At 39.2% G+C, this 20997-nt stretch overlaps 2 protein-coding genes across 5 annotated transcripts in view; one reads left to right on the top strand and one right to left on the bottom strand.

Moving 5' to 3' along the window:
• The window catches only part of LOC146001714 (regulator of microtubule dynamics protein 1-like), a 53594-nt gene extending 42703 nt beyond the window's left edge, over positions 1-10891 (bottom strand). Inside the window, exons 1-3 of one of the 4 annotated variants that reach the window (XM_083139384.1) lie at positions 10638-10891; positions 5638-5838; positions 4805-5056 (exon numbers count right to left, since the gene is read on the bottom strand). In XM_083139384.1, coding sequence (XP_082995510.1) covers positions 4805-5056; positions 5638-5838; positions 10638-10751 — 567 coding nt within the window. In that variant the 5' untranslated portion in view covers positions 10752-10891. Of the gene's footprint in view, positions 1-4804; positions 5057-5637; positions 5839-10201; positions 10375-10405; positions 10528-10637 lie in introns of those variants that run through there. The other 3 variants (XM_083139381.1, XM_083139383.1, XM_083139382.1) reach the window with 3 other exon arrangements.
• Positions 10295-20997, top strand: part of HisT (Histamine transporter) — a 134159-nt gene continuing 123456 nt past the window's right edge. The window contains exon 1 of the mRNA XM_083139385.1: positions 10295-10413. The gene's annotated coding sequence lies outside the window, so the exon portion shown is untranslated. The remainder of the gene's footprint in view (positions 10414-20997) is intronic.

The raw sequence follows: 20997 nt of genomic DNA, 5'->3' as shown, positions 1-20997 counted from the left end.
ATCTTGGTCTCAGCATACGCCACTGAAAGGGATCGTGCATTATCGTAATGGGTGATTGGAATGCTGTAGTAGGAGAAAGGCAGGATGGAAGTACAGTAGGAAGATATGGATTAGGCGAGAGAAATGAGAGAGGGGAAAGCCTGGTAAATTTCTGTAAAAGAAACTCCCTAATTGTTGGAAACACACTGTTCCAGCAACATAAGAGAAGGAGGTACACCTGGATATGTCCAAGAGATTGTAAAAGATACCAGATAGATTACATACTGGTACAAGAAAGATTTCGAAATTGTTTGAAAAATGCGAAGACATTGCCAGGAGCTGACATTAATTCAGACCACATCTTGCTAATAGGAGAAATCAATCTTACATTGAAGAAGATAACCCAAAACCAGGTGAGCAAGAAACCCCACTTAGAGAAGCTAAGGGAAGAAGACGAAAGACAAAAATTTGCAGAACATTTCCAAGGAAACTATAATAAGTTTAAAGCTAGTTGTAACAATAAGGATGAGATGTGGGATGGAATAAAAAGCTGCTTACAGAAGGCAGTGGATGAAACAATAGGCTACAGGGAAAGGAAAAGTGCAAAGAAACCATGGATTACTGAAAGTATGCTGGAAAAAATGGAGGAACGGAGAAAATGGAAGAATGTAAATACAGAAGAGGGAAGACATAATTACAAGATTCTGAATAACCAGCTAAGAAGAGAAACTGACAGGGCAAAAGAACAATGGATGAAACAAAAATGTGAAGAAATTGAAGAACTGGAAAAAAGAGGAAGGTATGACTTGATGTATCGTGAAGTAAACTGCTTGGGCTTCCAAAAGAAGAAATGGAAAACAATGTGGATGATAGAAGACGAGGAAGGATGTGAAATCACAGACAAAAAAGGAATATCGAATGTGTGGGGAAAGTACGTTGAAGAGCTCTACCAGAAAGAGAATCGCCCAGACAGTCTGAATGTAGAAAATGAAGACGACGTGCCTGATGATGAGAAAGGATACTATATCCTGAATGAAGAATTTGAGCAAGCACTCAAAGAAATGAGGAATGGGAAAGCAACGGGCACTCATGAAATTCCTGTTGAACTTATCAAATGCCTGGGAGATGGAAAAAGAGAAATACTGCACTTATGCAATGAAATCTATGAGAAAGGGGATTGGCCACAAGATTTCACGGAGACTGTTTTGATACCTCTGCAGAAGAAAAGCAATGCCAGAAAATGTTCTGAGTACAGGACAATCAGCTTGATATCTCACTCAGCAAAAATTCTTCTAAGAATTCTGAACAGACGTCTATACTCGAAGGTCAGTGGCGAGTTAGAGGAAGAACAGTTTGGTTTCAGGAAAGGAAGAGGTACAAGGGATGCAGTTGGTTTACTGAGGACCATTGGGGAAAGATATTTAGAGAAAGGAAAGGAGGTGTTTGTAGTATTTGTAGACCTGGAGAAAGCCTTTGATAGAGTGAATTGGGTTAAACTTTTAGAAATTCTGAAGAAAATTGGTGTAGATTGGAAAGAGAGAAGACTTCTAAGCAACTTATACATGAATCAACGAGTTAAAGTGAGAACAGGAGACGAAATGACAGAAGGCTGTGAAATTGGAAGAGGAGTACGACAAGGATGCTGCCTATCGCCTACTTTGTTTAATATCTATTTAGAAGATATAGTGAAAACTTGTTTCCAGGGTACAGGAGGTGTCAAATTGGGAGGAAGAAGAATAAACTGCATAAGATTTGCTGATGACATGGCATTATTCGCTGAGGATGAAATAACCATAAATAGTATGTTAGAAGAGTTAAACAGCAGCTGTGAGCAGTATGGAATGAAGATTAATGTAAAGAAGACAAAGGCAATGGTTATAGGACGGAAACCAAGGAATATTAATGTGAGAGCAAACAGTGAAAGAATCCAGCAAGTGGATAGCTTCAAGTACCTCGGATGCACTATAAGCAGTGACATGAGCTGCAACCAAGAAGTGAAAATGAGAATCGCAATAGCAAAAGAAGCTTTCAATAGAAGAAAAAATGTTTTTTGTGGACCCATGGACATAGGTCGAAGGAAGAGATTAGTGAAATGTTTTGTGTGGAGTGTAGCACTATATGGTGCAGAAACCTGGACATTGAGAAGAAATGAAGAGAAACGACCCGAAGCTTTTGAAATGTGGACATGGCGAAAAATGGAGCGTGTAAAATGGACGGACAAGGTAAGAAACGAAGCCGTACTGAAAAGAGTTGGTGAAAAAAGATCAATACTGGAGACCATCAAGAAGAGGAAAAGAAACTGGTTAGGACACTGTCTAAGAAGGAACTGCCTGCCGTGGAAGAAAGAGATATCAGCTTATGGATGATATTAAATTAACTGGGTCGTATGCTATTACGAAGCGTAAGGCAGAGAACAGGGAAAGCTGGAGATTGCAGTGAAAAACCTGCCAATTAGGCAGAAAACAATGAATGAACATTACTACAACCCCACATTTTAACTGTGCTTGCCTAACCTAACCTTACCGTGAATGGTTCGTGGGGCTATCAGTCAATGATTTGTGGGTCTACCCGTGCATGGTTTTATGACCCCAAATTTTAACTATGTTTGCCTAACTTAACCTAACCTTACCAAGAATGGTCAGTGGGGCTATCCGTGAATGGTTTTGCGCTAATTGTGATAACGAACTGATAAAAAATCTTATTTTCGTAGCACTTTAACGACAAACGTTCTTCATCGAAGATGCCATTTTTGTATACTTCAATTTTACGATCCATGCATTGTTGACAAACTTACCTGCAATCAACAACTTTTTTACTGTTCTCTTCCTCCATTCTTACACGATCCATACTTTCCAAGTATGAAATCAACAGTGTGCCAATGCTGTAGACAGCGTAACTAATTGTGAACGTTAATTGTTCATATCAACAAATATGGTTCCCATACTTGTATACGGAGAATCATTGCGAGAATGCAAAAGCTTATTTTACAACTTCTACACATTAATGAACAATTTCTACACCTCACCCCAACATGTTAACCTCAGATAAATCATCGCGACTAATTATTTCGAGAGTATAAGCAGTAGCATAGAAATTACAGAAGGGTCCGGTATTGTAAATTCTTGCCATAACAATTAACATAAATACCATAGATGGTAGGAAAAACAAGGAGAGACAAGAGTAAGAAATGAAAGGAGCTGGAGCAAAAATCAATTGAAAACTTACTCATCAAGAGATAAATGAAATGGTTTGGTCACGTAACCAGGAGGAAAGGAAACCCAAGCAGTTCTTGGAGGCAAGACCAAAAGTAAGAAGGTCCAGGAAGTCATACAAGGACATGGTGGAAGAAATAGGAAGAGAACGAGGGAACCAAGAAATGAAAAAAAAAAGACAGCCAAGAACAGAAAATAATGGAAACAGTGTGTCGAGACATCCCTACGGCAGTAAAGGCATAAGACGTAGAGAAAGAAGAAGGTGTCATCATTTGCATGTTTTTTCTCTATTCGAGTGTGCATACAAATGGTTTTGACCAATAAAAAAAACTGAAAATACTCTAAATTAAGAGATTTATGGTACCAGTTTCATAGATCAGAGACACATTAAAATCGGACATTTTGTGTTTCGCATGGTTTGTACTTACCAATTGTGTATTGCGAAACATAGTTCAATGTGCCATTATGCTTTTTACATGAAAACAAATGCAGTTTTTCACATTCTGAGTGATTTTTTTTATTCCTTTCTTTGCTTCCGGAACACGCAATATGGCGGTCACATCTTGACTCACGTTGTGGGTATGCAGTGTTTCAACCTTCTTCACCGACAAATACCTACTATCGTGTTCATCACCGGTTGAAATTATACATTATGCTCGGGTAGCTGATGGATAGCCCCACGAACCATACATGGATAGCACCACAAACCATTCACAGATAGCGCCACGAACCATTATGCACGGTAGCTGACCGATAGCCCCATGAACCATTCACGGATAGCACCACGAACCATTTCCGATAAGGTTAGGTTAGATTTAGTTACCTTAGGCAAGCATAGTAAAAAAAAAAAGGGATGGTTGAAACACTGACAGGGGCTTACATCATCAAACGTACCCAGCATCCGGTTGTCGTAGGGCAAGCAAATGAAAGCAATGGCATTTGTGAGTCGGTGAGATATTTATCTTGAAAAATACATGATTTCCCGGTCAAATATATTCCACTATGTAAAGGTAAAGAGCTCCCCTGTGCATAGCACCACGCCATGAAGGCGTATAGGGGGTGTAGGGGTAACGCCCCACACTTTCTTGATCCAGTCGTGAGGGGGGTGATGTGATCACCATCACGCCCCTGACCGCCTTTACCCCCCAGGGTTTCCCCCAGGTACCCATATTATTCGACGCTGGGTGGGTGCCGGGGCCGCTTCCATTGTTAGAAAAGTTCCCGGATTTGAACCGGCCGGGGATCGAACCCAGGACCTTTAGCATGGCAGTCAGATGCATTACCGACTGAGCCACCGCGGCCAACCAAATATATTCCACTATGAAAGAAAATACCTCGACGAATGTTGTAAACCTTGGAGAAACTCATTTCCGTAAGTAGTTTGTGTAAAATTGAAGAAATGTGTCTCTGATGTATGAAACTGTTACAGAGATTTTGTACTTACGTGGGCCATACTTAGGGTATTTTGGTACTAAAAAAAAATGACATAATTCTCGAGAGGTAGAGTACGAAACCAAAGTCCTAAAGAAAAGACAAAGGATTTTGTGCACAAAATCCCAATTTGGAGAAAAGTATATCAGAATTTTATTAAACATAAAAAATTCCAAATTTACCTCCATGTGCCGCTTCACATTTGGGGACTGAAGAATAGTTTCCTTGGTGCCGGTATATCCACTCACTTCATGCAACAGGACAGACATCCACTTATGCACTGCAAAGTTGTTATCACTAATGTGCAAAGCAGCTGCTACATGTTCATAAGCTTGAAAAATCAACTTCTTCTTTTCTTCAACGTCTTGTGCTTTCTTTGACAGACTGTACTGGATTCTGGCCAGTCGCCACAAGACATCAACTTCTTTATCATTCTGTGAAGAAAGGTTAGTAAGTATTAAAGATTAAATCAGTGGAACGAGATTTTTAATTGCAAAATTAATTTAGTCAATTGTGCATTAAACCATTCTTGGTTTTTTGACTTAACTTTTTTACTGAGTTAGCTTTAAGAAGCAATTCTGAAAACTTCCTCACAGAGCAGAAACGTGCATCTACCAAGAGGGGTGGAAAATGCTGATGAAAGTTTCAAGTAGAAAGGGTGAAATTTGAAAGATTTATAAATGCAATTCGTGGCCTATATCATAAAGAGAAAATATCAAAGTAAAGTAACAGTGTAGTGCAAAATTTGAAAGGATGTCAGTCAATCCCAGCACTGCACACACAAGGTACCAATAAGCTTCTAAAAAATAATGCAAATTGAATGTGGACTGATTTATCATGTCTCCCAACGATTTAACACAAAAATGTCGAATACTACTAACTTGTACACTATTATTTGCAACACCTATTTTTAACAATTCTAACCAATCTAGAAAGTATAATAAGATTACCAAATATATACATTATACAAGAATATTTCTATTTCAAAAGTTGGCTAGAACCCAATACTAATTACCTCATATGGCTGCAACCTAAGATATGCTTCACTGTATTTATTTTCGTTGAAAAGTTCATCTGCTTCATTTAATATGTCTTGCAGTGGTGGATCGCTAGGTTTTTCTCTAGTGAAATATAATGCTCTGAGAAGAGTATGTGATGGTATGTATGTTACCAGTACTGTGTGCTTTATGTACAACAAAAGTTTAGTACATTGGACCTGAAAACAACAAAAAAAAGGAATTAAATATAGAGCAAAACACTTTAATTTAGTTTAATGATTTTTCTCAAAGTTTCATAGGAGAAAGCAAAAGTATCGCATAATTGTTTAAATTATTGTTATAAATTTGAACCTTGGTGAAAGCAATTACCACTGTTTGATGCAATTTATCAGCGAAAAAATTCATAAACCATACATAATACATAAAGTACCTTATGGAATTAACCAAACTTCCTAGTAACAAGGCATTTTTTGTTCATAGAAGAAAGAGAAAGTATCGCAGAATAGTGGAATTCATTGTGAAAGTAAACTTGAAGCTTTCCGAAAGAAATTACCTCTGTTTGCAGCAGGCCCGTACCCAATGGAGGGGCCATGGCCCTACCTCAAACTGTGAAATATTGAATGTGAATCTATAAAAGGCTACGAAAATAACATCGACAATTTTTCAAATTTGTAAAAATTTCATTAAAATTTCGGTAACCACCAAACGTCTCTAATTCCCTTATTTTCGTATTTTTCACATTGATACTTACATATTCTGCATTCGTAAGGATTCTTCTATTTCGCGTTTCGTTTTTTGCAGGCAAATAATCTCAATTTTCGAAATATGGAGTATTTTTATTTTCTTCGCTTTTGCTTGCGTTACACGCGATATGGCGGAGAAATCTTGACTAGCGTAGTCCATGATCAGTGGTTATGCAGTGTTGCAACCTTCTTCATAGCAAAATATCTAGGTACTAGTATGGAGAATACGTAAGTATAATGTGGAAAATAGGGCCATGCAAAGGTTTCAATAGTGAAAAAGATAGCCCCACGAACCATTGGCACGTGGATAGGTTAGTAGGGCCACGCAAAGGTTTCAATAGTTAAAAATATAGCCCCATGAACCATTGGCGCGTGGATAGGTTAGTAGGGCCACGCAAAGGTTTCAATAGTTAAAAATATAGCCCCACGAACCATTGGCACGTGGATAGGTTAGTAGGGCCACGCAAAGGTTTCAATAGTTAAAAATTGGTTTCGAAAAAATATTCGTAGCCCCACACACCATTCTCGGATAGCCCGACTAACGATTCACGGATAGCCCCACGAACCATTCACGGATAGCCCCACGAACCATTCATAAATAGCCCCACAAACCATTCACGGATAGCCCCACGAACCATTCATGGATATCCCCACGAACCATTCACGGATAGCCCCATGAACCATTCACAGATAGCCCCACGAACCATTCACAGATAGCCCCACGAACCATACATAAATAGCCCACGAACCATTCATAAATAGCCTTAGAGATACTGGGCGAAAGGGGGGGTTATAGCCCCCATCAACCTCACATTGAGCACGCCACTGATCCTGTGCACGTCATGTTGTCGCAAGTTCGTAATCAGAAATGATGAACAGTAACTTACGTTTATTTACGTTCTAGAACTGTTACACAGTTACAAAACTGCGTATTTGGAAACACTGACCGGTTGTTACGTCATGAAACACTCGCAAATATTTGGTTCACGTAGTAGACGGACATCAAGGGAACAGCTTTCGTGCATTGGAGTGACATTAATGTCGAAAATTACATGATTTACCGGCAAAAAAATTTCAACGAGGTGAAAACAAACTTCCAAGACCTTCCTAAAGTATAAATAAACCCATTTCGGTAAGTACTTTCTCCTGTAAAATTGAAGAAATACGTTTTGGGGATACGAAAATTTTACCAAAATTTCAATTATGATAAATGAATGTGTTTCTTGTATAGAGAGAGAGGCTCCAGAGCTTTTGCACCAACTTCTACCCCCTTTTGCATAATTTACGAAGGTAATAACATCTTTGATACTACTATTACTAATAATAATAATAATGTTGGTCCCTGGTTCGAATCCCGGCTTGGGCATGGATCATCAATTTCATCATATCATCACTCATCCCCATCTTCGCAAATTAGCCGGAAGTGACACAAAAAGCTAAGTAAAATAAAGCAAATCAATAATAATAATAAAAAAAATATTATTATAACAACATTATTATTATTGGTACGTTTATCCTGATGCTTGCCCCCCCCCCCGACAAAAATTTGTGGTTGCACCTCTGCTCCAGAGTCCAGAAGTCTGCAATATTTGGTAGTTTTAGTATTATAACCGTTGATACAAGGCTACCAGACTTCCGATTTAGTCGGGACAGTCCATTACTTTTAATCCCAGTCCTAACTTTTTTCGAACTGCAGCTGTGATGCGAAAATTTCTCCTTCTTTTGTTAACTCACATTTGGACAAGATCTTTATAATTATAATAATAATTGCTAATTATACGCAACATTTAATTTATAAATATATTATTTTCTAAACATTGAATTACAATGACTGTTCAATGAAGGGGGGGGGGGGGTTGAATATTCTCTGTTACTTTGGACCATAAATTGCAACTCTATGAGTGACCACAAACAAACAAACAAAAGGACCTTTGACGAAAAGTCTCCGTGCAGCTCCCCCTTCTTCCGTTCAACTTGGGCCATAAGGAAGCATGCTCCACTCTGCCCCTCCCCTCCTCATGAAAGTACGGTGCACAGGAGTCACGAGACTCAAAGGGGTGTCATGCTTGAGACCAACACCAATATGATATGTTGAAAGCATTTAAGGAAATTATTGTAATGCTAAGAGTCCTAAATCTGGCCTGCCTAACCTAACCATGAAGACACCAAGACCTAACCATTTAGATACATTTTTGAATTCTAAGAGCCCTAAACCTGACTCACCTAACCTAACTACAAAATCTTAATTTAATTAAAAACACTAATAATTTTTCGAATAATCCATTTTGTTATCTACGTGGAGTAGGACCACTTTTCGTAGAATACCCCCACTATTGTTTCACCTTAACATTATTAACTCAAGTTATGGTGTCCAACATGATTTCAAAATTACCGGAATTGAGCATGACACATTCTGAATATTGTGTTAAATATTTACAGATTAATTAATCTTATTTCAGTGTACTTCATTACAGTTCTTAAGGGCCTTGTAGAAAAAGTTGAGGTGTGAAAGACTGTTCTTGATTAAATATTCGCTTGATACACATCATGTATATAAACATACACATGGAAACTATCACCATATAACATATGAAACTTGATCCTAAAGACGTATTGTACTCAACATTTCAGACTCCACCCGATTCCTCCGAGTTCGTGAAACAACGTTTCATTATTGGTAAAATTTAAGTATCCCCGAAACGTATTTCTTCAATTTTACAGTAGAAAGTACTTACTGAACTGACTTTCCTTACACTTTTGAAAGGTCGTGGAAGTGTTTCTTCCCATCGCTAATTTATTTCGCCGGTAAATCATGTATTTTTGAAGATTAATGTCTCTCCAATGCACGAAAGCTGTTGCCTCTATGTCCCTCCACAACGTGAATCAAATGTTGCTTGCATTCGATGACGTAACCCCCGGTCAGTATTTCCAACCACACCGTTGTTTTCCAAGAACATGACAATTTTAACTATGTTTGCCTAACCTAACCGAACCTAACCTTGCCGTCCATGGTTCGTGGGGCTATTTATGAATGGTTCGTGGGGTTTTCGAACCTGGAAAAAATTACAAAATCAGTAACACGAAAGTAGGTATTTTTCGATGAAGAAGGTTGCAACACTGCATAACCACTGATCATCGACAACGCTAGTCAAGATTTCTCCGCCATATTGCGTGTAACGCAAGCGAAAACGAACAAACAAGAATTACTCTATATGTCGAAAATTGAGATTATTTGCGTGAAAAAAACGAAATAACACCTTCAAGAATCGTTAGGAATGCAGAATACGTAAGTACCAATGTGAAAAAGAAGAAAATAAAGGAATTGCAGACGTTTCGGGGATACTTAACATTTAATTCATTATTTTTCTACTTATGTGATGTAGAACATAAATTTCATAAAGCAGCTAGTCTACAAAATAGTTGCTACTTGAATGGTTAAACCAAGTTTAACATTTTTACTTAAAAATAGACAATCATTTAGCTTATTATGCTGTACAAAATGCGCATGTTGCTTGCTTAATACCGATGTTGGAATATATATTTATAACTTTCTTGTTACATATGTTTTAAAAAACTGATGTAGCGTGGTTTATCAAATGTTGTATATCACTCAATTTACATGATAAGGTAAAAACTTCGAAAATTACGGTTCAGTAATTCACTTCCAAAACAAATCAAAGCTTATTTGAAATCAGCTACCATCATATTTCAATTACGTAAGCCAATAATCTATCAACTCATTCGAACCCCTATGTCCAAGGCGAAAAATGAATTCTCAATCATTACTAGGCATGCGCCTCTTGCTATGTATCGGCAACCGCTGAAAATGGCAACTTGCCTTAAACATCCGACAATAATTTCTACTTATCTCTGTCCAGCGGGAACACAAACATTCATAACCATATCTAACACGATGAAGTAACATTTCTGCAACAGCTGATCACAAATCAACACACAAGAAATGAAATAGTTCCATAAGAAGAAACTTCTGCCGTCAGCTATCTCATCGATGCGAGCTGCGATTTTACAACTGTCAACTTACACTGAACTGTAGGTACATTTAATGTTGTTATGTACAAAAATTTCTTGGTCGTAACACCATAATATCAGCATAATTATTGCATAAACTATTAACGTCTTATCAGTCACAACACGGTTATCAATGCATTGAATTTGACCGAGAAACTTGTCATTCTGTTCAACTTGTTCATTTCGCACATAATTGTTTCAAAATAAAATTATTATTGTAAAATTCAGAAACTGCATATACTTACAGAGCTATTACGAAGCCAAGGTGATAAAGACTTTTTTGAGTGTGGTTTGATTTTCTGTGCAAACGTAAGGAATTTTGTTAGGTGTTGGTACCTATATAAATTTGCCATATTCATGCAGAGAAACAAGAGAATATCACGATGCGCAGAAAGACAAAATCAAATCACCTTCCGTTCTGTTCAAGCGGAAAAGTCTTTTTACATACAATTGCTATTATCTTGCGTAAGCGCAACCTATACAGTTAACCAAGAAAGTGCTGTCGGTTTCTGACGACATTGAACATCACATGCTCAGTACGCTGAGAGTTCCAAGGGTAGACAGATAAACGATAGCCAGTTGTTAGTGGGTGCATTCACGTTCAACAAGCAGTTTATGGTCCACCACAGATTACATGCGTACGTATATCGCCGGTACAGTTCAGCGTGAACATCAATGAGGATAAGAAATTGGTGTACCCAGCATGCGGGGCATGGACGTCCGCAGGATTTTTTCCAGGGAGGGGCAAGCAAGGTGATTTTTTTTCCAAGGGGGGGCATAATGATAGCCTCTCAAAAAACACTGTTTCAGTCTGAAATTACCATGTTCCTTCAACGCATTTGTAATAATTAACATAAATTACTGTGGCTGAAATGAAATTATGCGTGAAATATATAATTTTATGGTGGACAATCATTTTCCAGGGGGGCGGTGCCCCCCCCCCTTTCCGGACGCCCATGGTACGCTGCCAAATATTTCGTGCCCGACCCTGTGGCCGAATGGTTAGCACATCGCGCTGCGACGCCAAGGGTCCCGGGTTCGAATCCCGGTCGGGCTTCGTTGTTTGTGAATGTCCATTCATCAATTTCATCACTCATCCCCATCCTCGCAAATTAGCCAAGAGGCAAAACGCGAAGTAAAATAAAGTAAATCAATCAATCAAGCAAAATATTTCGTAATCAGTTATCAGTCATTTTAACCTTCTTTTAAAAAGTTTTTCAAAGACAAATATTGTTATCGGGGGTGTTTTTAAGGGGAATTTACACTGACCACTCAGGTTTTCCCAAGTTCGTTACTGCTTTCATTTGAAAATGTTTATTTTCTAATTTTTGCGGGAGAGGCTGAAGCCCCATAAGCTCTCCCCGCGTAAGCCAGTGGCTGTTGGAACAAACGCGACAGGAACGGGAAAGAAAATATGCCAGGCTTTCGCAGTGGCGCAGGAACGGGGGGGTACAGGGGTACATTGTACCCCCCTAAATTTTTGAAGGGGGTACTGTACCCCCTAAATCCGTAAATCGAGTTGTACCCCCTGTACCCCCCTTCGTAATTTGACAGCAGACGCAAGGTGAAAGAACCTATTTTAAGTTCGCCCAATAAAAAAGTGTATATTATATTGTTTATAACTTATAGGCCTAAACATTGTCTACCTTACCGCAGAAATTCAAACCATTCTAAACTTATTCTACTACATTGTGGTTGCTACTAGTTAGTTCATTGACCTATGTTCTTGGAAACCTCTTTAAGGAGATGAAAATTGTTTAAAATGTGTGTGGAAAGATGGAATCAGATTTGCTCTCAGACAATCAAACTGCAGACGAATGCTCCTTTTCGTAAGGGGGAGGGAGGGTACACTTTTCTAAAGAAGTGGTCGCGTCGATTCGAAGATAAGATACAAATCTTCATCAGAAGAGTATATGACTGATCCCATTTTCTCTTGAATATTTAATTTTCCAAAACGAAGTACTTACACGAACAAGACGAGACACTACAGACCAACTTGGGGGTACAATGTACTGCTGTACCTCACCCATATTTTTCATAACTTTGTAAGAGGGTGTTCGGAAAACTATACTTAAACCTACTATATATTAAAAGATTTTGAAAGTAGAGTCCCGATTAACCTATCTGAGCATGAAGTGAATCTAGAATAAGTTTTAATAACTTCTGAGTGGAAACCGAAACAAAAATAAACACAAACATGAACGAGAAGGACCTCGCCACACAGGAGACGAGATGAGGCTGTGACAATTCTCGACTCATCGCATTGCGATATCATTCCTAGGTGAAATGAATTTTTCCCTAGACATTTAAACAGGGTTCAATTTGCTATATTATCAGAGGAGGGAATATTTTTACGTATGTATTAGGTATACTTATAATTGGACATTAATTACTTAAAATCTAATTTTGGTATCGAATGCAACACAAACACAACGCCATTTTAACTTATACCCTAAAGTTAAACTGTAAGAAAATTACATTAGTTAGATGAATGCACGAAATAAATTAAATTCACTGCAGGTTCTATTGGTAGATTTTGGATTGGATTCACAAGGTCTTTGAGTGAGATGGGAATGTTTGATTGATTTATTTGGTTTATTTTACTTCTCATTTCTGCCACTTTTGGCTAATCGCATAGATGAGGATGGGTGATGATATGATGAAAACTCACATGCCCAACCTGGGACCTCTGGCGTCAAAGCGCGCTATGCTAACCCCTCCGCTACGGAGGCCGGCGAGTTGGGAATGTGTTTTGGATTTTCTTTGTAGATGCGAAAATCCTTAACTGTGACAGGCTCATGCTTTTTCTTACATTAAAGTTTACCTTTTCACATAAACGAGAAATTGACATGTCACCCTAAAACACGCATGTATCTGCATTTAATACTACTCTATACGAAAAGAAACCTTGGGCGGTTCTTCATATTGTCTCGCCACCAAAGATTGAAACGAAAAAAAAAACCTTTTGAGAGTATGCCTTTCCTTGCTTCCTCTGACAGCTGAAGGTGTTCGGTTTTGTATATGTAATGATAGTACTTTCAGTGCTTGAAGAGTGTCATTATGTACAGCTAATTATATAACAAATAAATGCTTTGTCAAATGTTTCACAAATATTTCAAAGTTAGACTTTTTACGAGTTGATCGGGAACCATCTCAACTCAGTTTTTTTTTCTTTTTTTTAACACAACGCCCTACAGATGTCTGAGTAAATACCAAATACTTGGCTTCTAAAAGACATTGGATGTGGTACACATCTGCCATAAATTATTTAGGGGAAGGGTCCCAAGCCCCGGACACTAATGAAAAAAACAGCTGGTCTGGAAAAACCATTACATTTTAATAGATGATAAACGACATAGTGAAGGACAATAGTATACCACACAGTTATACTACCTTGTGCACCCAGAAACTATGAACAGAGAGGTACAGCACACATGAAATTGGATGTTAGGTAATGTCTCGAATACGAAACTGGTGAGGTAGCCCCGGACAGTTTGTTTGTTCGTTTGTTGCTATCCTCATGTCTGAATACATACGTCACAATAGTAGTAGGGGTTTCTGGGATCAATTTCTGCACATGCCTCATGAGCCCAGCCCTTGCAGGTGGCACACTGAATCCAATCTTCTTCGAATTCCTCTCCACAGATTAAACACGTGGTCCTACAGCCTGAAGTTGCCTGTTCCATACTTGTGCGCTCCTCGTAATTTAAAACGTCGTCCCTTATAATTTAGCGCAGTATTTTGTTTCCTGCGCGTGTTTTGTTTGTCCAAAAGTTGATTTTTATATGGAGTGGAAGTAAGCACTTCACTTCTCTGGGATTTACGTTTTCTCGAAACAAGTCCTCTCATTGATGCATCTGGAAGTGGTGAAAGTTTCTGAAGAATAGACGAAACATTCTTAGTTGATTCGCCTTGCCTCACATCCCGTCCTGCTGCAGGCTGAACACCAGAGGTGGAAGCTTGGGAGGTAGGCTGACCACGAGAGGTGGAAGCTTGGGAGGTAGGCTGACCACGAGAGGTGGAAGCTTGGGAGGTAGGCTGAGTCTGACTGATAGGCCTACAGGCTTGGTCAAAACGGTCATCAGTAGTGTTAGTTTCAGCGGTTTCTCCAATGTTTGTCATCTGACCTGGCAAGAAATCGAGGTCGGAAAAAATGTTGGGATTGAATGGGTAAATGCCAGTGCAGAGATATCCATTCTTCGCAATATCAAGGCGAGCAACCTTGGTGAATGCAGCTGACACAATTCCCACTTGCCGTTTCCCTGTGCTTGACAAAACCTTTTGATTAGTGTGCACACAGGAGACCCCAGTTTCATCCGCATTGTACATGCGAGATGCAGGACAATTGTGTTGTGTCATTAGGCCTTCCAACTTCTGATAAAATAGATCGACCTGTGGTTTATTAAAGCCCACACAACGCATCAGACTCGTGGATTGTGGGACTCTTAATGCAAGTTCTGGGTGTCGTTTCATGAAATTCCTGTAGAAATGCTTTCCTGCAGTCCTCTGATCTTTGTTAAATCTGTGCTCAATTTTGAGTTCCACCGCTAGGTCATGTGCAAGCCTAAGAAATTATTTTCTTGTTAAAGGCATCAAACGATTCTCCAGCTCTACCACATATCGAACAAGTTGATCTTCAATCCCCTCGAATGTCTGTTGAAAACGTCCCAACTTGGGTTGAAGGCGGACTTCTGATCCACTTTGTACCAATGTAACCCTATCATGCAGTGAACTTCTGAGAATACCGAACCTAACAGCTGCTTCTCTGATTCCTAATTTTCCACTCATTATCTCATCAAGCGCTTTCTTCATAGCCTCCTCGCCCAGGCACCTCTGTTTGTAGTTCGTGGCATCGTACCTGCAAATAATTTAAAACTATTTTACGATTTGTTCGTATGCTCATTTGGTTTTATATAAACAATAACAATTAGGCCTACATAGGACACTATAATGCCATTCTAAGAACATTCAGTGCTGTCCGGGGCTAGTGCCAAACGTGTGTCCGGGGCTAGGGGCGACGTATGTACCCACAAACAATGCTACTGACTGTTTCCATAGGAATAAATTTCACCTTTGCAGCATACATCAACACACAACACATCCCTACCTTACTATTTACCATAATGATAACGTAAATTACTTACCAGTAAGTTCACTACGAACAATGACAATTCGTTTCCCGCCACAACAAATTTCCCACTTTCGGCAAAAAGCACACTCATACTTATTGCAACGCTCCACTCGGAGTGAAAGCCACATGCTTCTTACTATGGAGTGTAGGCTGTTAGTCGCTACTATCAATAACAGACAGCTTCTGCTATCTGTTGCGAATAGGTAGAACTACGTGGTGTCCGCGGCTGAGTGCCGTCCGGGGCTAGGGATCCTTCCCCTAAAGATATTTTTATGCGTAGCTATGGGAATTTAAAATTAGAATGAACTGAAGTGGAACTTTATAAGTATGATATATTCAATAATGTGCTTTCTATATCCATTGGGTGGGAGATGATTATTTCTGGTTGGGGTGGCTCAAGATCCTCTTCACCCCCTTTAATCTCAACCTGCATTAAAATGAATAGTTGTAGCTATCTTTGTTCGCAATTTTCACATTTCGAACTCCTGATTTTCCGTTCCGTTAAATTCAAATAAACCCAGAACGAAGTCCAGAGCTTTTATATGTTTCAGAATTGTTATCTGGTTTTAAAATCTGTGCTGTTCTAAAATAGAATATTTCCCATGCCTTCACATTATACCTAAGTATCAAAAATGTATTTAGGAGGGGGTCCGGACACTTCCCCGAAAGACTTACCAAGAAGTAAAAGTAAATAATCAAAATATAATTGTTTAGCATTTGTTATATAATCGATGGTTATTTCCGCTGAACTTCTTGGAAGGCAAGGAATTTGGCTCATACGGCTTTGAAAGGTTCCAAACATTTATGCACACAACTAATGGTAATATCCATAAAATATTAATCAGAAACTTTACTTTTCGTTAATTGCATCTAACTTTTGTTTGTTATTCAACAAATATTCAATTATTTTTCTATTTGACATTAAATTCCTTGCCAGGGTAGATGTTTTATGCAAATCTTGGCGATCTTAACTACATGCAAGCTAGATGCTGTTATATCTATATTCCTTTACTATCTTTTACCTATTCACGTAATAACAACAATACAATATTAATTAACTTACATATTTAATTAATATTTTAATTTAATTAAATATAATAATACTAATTATTTATTATTATTATTGCAACACTTGGTTGGACCCCCCGAAATATATTTCTAGGTGCAGTAGTATGTGTGTTTATATATGGGAGGCTGAATTTTGTACCCCCCCAAATGAAAAACGTTCCTGCGCCACTGGGCTTTCGTTAATGATATAGGCGTGCGCAGGCCCTCTGATTATGAGGGGGGGGGGGGCAAAAGCCCTGTTGAAAGAAAGACCTAATTTCATCTCACTGTTTTATTGTATTCATGAAACAGGGGCGTATATGGAGTGTGTCGCCGAAAATCATTGCATTAGGAGAATTCAAACATCCGTGGTACTAACGTTCCTTACCCCGCTCTGTGGTTCAGAGACTATTTTACACATAAACATGGTCTAGTACAACAGATTCAAAACAACTACACATAATTTATTGATTTCCAACGGCGATTAGAGCGTGTGGGGGCATCCTGCCCCACACACACTTATTGCGCCAATCCTTGTCCCCCCCCTCCCAAGTTTTGGCACCCAATCGCCGCTACTGATTTCCTATGCATGGGCATTTTTTTCCAAACACATGAGGTAACACAATCAACAAATAAAGTGTGTGGGAGTGTTAAAATGTCTTTTGTTTCATATGACATCAGTGCGAATGCTTTCGCCTCTTCCACTTCGTGGCTTATTTTGCTGAGAATAAGTGTGAACATTACGCAGATTAATTTGTTTTGAATCTAATTTTGAGAGTAATTTGCATTTGAAGGTTCAAGTTCAATACATTTCCGAATAATATCCCCTCATTTTGAAATTAAGTTCATTAGTATCGAAGAAATTCCCCTTTTTAAGGTTTGCATCAGACTCATCATCTCGAAAATGAAGTCCCTGAATAATAAGAAACCGCAATCCATCTACAACAACTGACATGTAGTGTCGGTTTTCTTGGATCACCTACCGGCTCCCGTGGCGGAGTGGTTAGCACATCGCGCTACGACGCCAGGGGTCCCGGGTTCGAATCCCGGCCTGGGCATGAATGTTTGTCAGTGTCCATTCATAAATTTCATCACTCATTCCCATCTTCGTAAATTAGCCAAAGGTGGCACAAAAAGCGAAGTAAAATAAAGCAAATCAACCAATCAATCAAATCTTGGATCAACTTTGGTCCCGAGTTCAATACCCGGTAGAGGCACTTTAAACTGTAGGTACAGTCCCGATTAGCCTTACTGTGCATAAAGTGGACTTAAAACACCAAATCAATCAACCAAACAAATCTTGAATCACCTTTGATTGATTGATTGATTTGTTGTTTTAAGTCCACTTAATGCACAGTAAGCCCAAACTGGAATGGACCTACAGTTTAAAGTGGGATCCGAACCACATGTGCCTCCACTGGGTATCGAATCCGGGACTCCTTGAAAAATCACCTTTGAATGTATTTTACTAATTAGTAGGGGCGTGCGGGATCCCGAAAAGTCGGGAAATACCGAATGGTCATTTTAAAAAGTCGTTAATTCTCGACATTTCCAGTGTCTGGAACTTTTCGTAAATTGTTAGTTTTTATTCCAGAAATGCAAAAACAGTCACGTAAGGTGAAAATGATGTGTAGAATTCGATATTTCAAGAGCTTCCGGAAATTTGGAACATTTCCCGTCCCGAATGTCGGGATTTAAAAAATTTCCCGTCCCGATCACGTCCCGACCCAAAAAATTCTGTCCCGCACACTCCTACTAATTAGCGTTGTCACTAACGACCCACGATTAGAATAATTTGCCCGTACTACAGATGATGTTTTGTGGTCCTCAGAATGTTCGTTTTCAAACCATTCAAATACAACGCTTTTTTCCAGTCAGAATACACCATTTAGAAAAGGTGAAAATCGTCGTACTCTAAGAAATGAACTCTATTATTGATTGATTGATTTGGTGTTTTAAGTCCACTTTATGCACAGTAAGGCTAATCGGGTCTGGGCCTACAGTTTAAAGTGGGATCCGAACCACTATGTGCCTCCACCGGGTATCGAATCCGTGACCCCTTGTTTACAAGAGCGACGACGATAGCACTGCGCCATCGAGGGGTCCCGAACTCTTATTATTCGATATTTAATAAACTTCAGTTGCGGGGGCAGACATGGGGACGAAGTGTCTGACTGGGAGGCGCCCGCCCACCCTGCTCCCCTCTGGCGTCGACACTGATTGTGTGCGAAGCGAGCAAGAAAATTTTACGAATTGTATTTTTATTTGCATATACTTTGAAATCGAGGTGGCAATAGTCTCTATGCGCCATTGGACGTCATTGATTGCACTCCCTAGAATTGACTTTTGTCCAACGTTGGGGGCGGCAATGCCCCCCCCCCCCCTGCCCGTGTGGCTGCGCCACTGTATCAGCTTGGAAAATGTTATCGGTATAAGTTGGGTCGATGGATGCCTTGATTGAAGCTCAGAAGGCGACACGAGCAAATGCCTGTGCTTTCTTGCTGTCATATCTCGAGAGGTTAAAGTGACCAGACGTCCTCTTTTCTCCGGACATGTCCTCATTTTTCGATGTCCGTCCGGCGTCCGGGCGGATTTTTTAGAAATCCGTAAATGTCCTCCTTTTTTGAAAAGAGAATAGCATCGGCCATAGGGAATGTGCTGCACAGAGAATGTATCCATGCATAAGGATAATAATTTATTATGTATCTAAAGCATATCGCTTGGAGCACGTTAAATATTCGAGCAATGTTCACTGAGCATCTGGGAGCTGATCCATCACTTTATCCAAACATGTCATCAGTATTATAAGAGAGTATGGTATCATACAGTTTCTGCATTTCCGTTTCGAGTCATGTACTCGATACAGAAAAGCACAGTGAGAATTTTAATTACTGAGTAATATTTACTTTTATGGAATAACGAAGCGAAAGTGTAAATTCAACAATGAAAGCAAGAAAATGTCAAGGTTTTAAGGATGGTAGAAACGAATATGAGGCAGGGTGTAAAGTAGTCAGTCACTTTCCCCTGTTGACGAAAGAGTGCCAGAAATGTTCGCTGCAATAAAATTATATTTCTTGTCCCAACCTAAACTACATAAAATGTTAATTCAATTTTGGAAATAGATTAAGCGGAAAAAAAATTCCGTCCCGAACCCAACAGTCACAATTACAAATGAACATTTTAAAAAGTGATAGATAAATTCTTGATATTTTCTGCATTGTAAGTGTCTGAAACTTCTCGGGATTTATTTATTTTTATTTCAGAAAAAAAAAAATCGTCCCGAAATTGCGAATTTTTCCAGTCCCGAACGCAGGGTTTAAAAACATTTTCTGTGCCGGTTCCGTCCCGACCAAAAAATTTCCGTCCGGCACAGTCTAGGGTTCAAAATACGTAGAAATTTGCACCAAACGGAACGCTTTAATTTCGTTATCATGCTGTTGTCTGTTTTTTATTTCCGTTTACAACAGTTATGAGACGGAACGGTAAAGGTTCCAGATATTCATGAAACCAGAATGCTGTTCCGGTCAGCTCCGGTCCATTTCGGTTCCTGATAGCCTTCCCCCTTTCCACCTCCATTGAGTAAACTAGGGTTAAAAGAAATAATTGCAAATGTGGTGCTTCTTTTTTTTTTTTTTTTTTTTGCGGTGTCCTCTTTCTTTGGGCTTTGTCCTTTCTAGCCATGCCCTGTCCTTTTTCTTTTTTTAATGTAGACCTATGTGTCTGGTCACCCTACGAGAGGTGCTGACATGAGATGAGAAGTGGGTCCTTTACGATGCTCCAGGATGCCGTCGGCAGAGAAGAAGGGTGAAGATGATTTGTTATTACACGCTGCATAGCAACATTATTTTGGAATGTGCTGACTTGTCATAATTTTATTTCGCGCATGAGCTGATTCTTCGAACCATGGTTGCAAACATGAGGAGTTACACGCATTGAGGAGCCTTGAAACGAAATGTTATTCTTGCATCTTCCGTAAGCCTCACAATCGAGGAAACTACAACAATAGAAAAAGCGAATCCCGTTTAACTCTCTCTTGTCTATGTTATTAGGCTATTACTTACGATTTAGTCTTGTTCAAAATCTGTCCTCTCTTCTAAACACTAATAATAATCACTCTCAAAGAAAATGGAATTGACTGCATATAGTCTTCCCTATGTAACAAACAGAACTGAAAGAATCATTCGTGTCCATTAACGGTCCTGTCATGAAAGATTTCCCTGTCGGAAAGTATGCAGCTTTGTGGATTGAAAAGGTCACCATTCTCCAACTGAACAACTCACCGAGCCGAAACAATAGCACCAGGGTTGTTAAAGGCCCAGGAATTTTAAATAAATTCAATTCCGGTCCAGGAGAGAAAATCAGCACGCGTAAATGGGTTCTGGACCGTAAAGAACCTTTTTATCTGTAAAGTATTTCAATTCGGTCCA

Source organism: Lepisma saccharinum, chromosome 17, assembly GCF_977018435.1.
Source record: "Lepisma saccharinum chromosome 17, izLepSacc3.1, whole genome shotgun sequence".
NCBI lineage: Eukaryota > Metazoa > Arthropoda > Insecta > Zygentoma > Lepismatidae > Lepisma > Lepisma saccharinum.
This window is presented reverse-complemented; position numbering and strand designations above follow the sequence as displayed.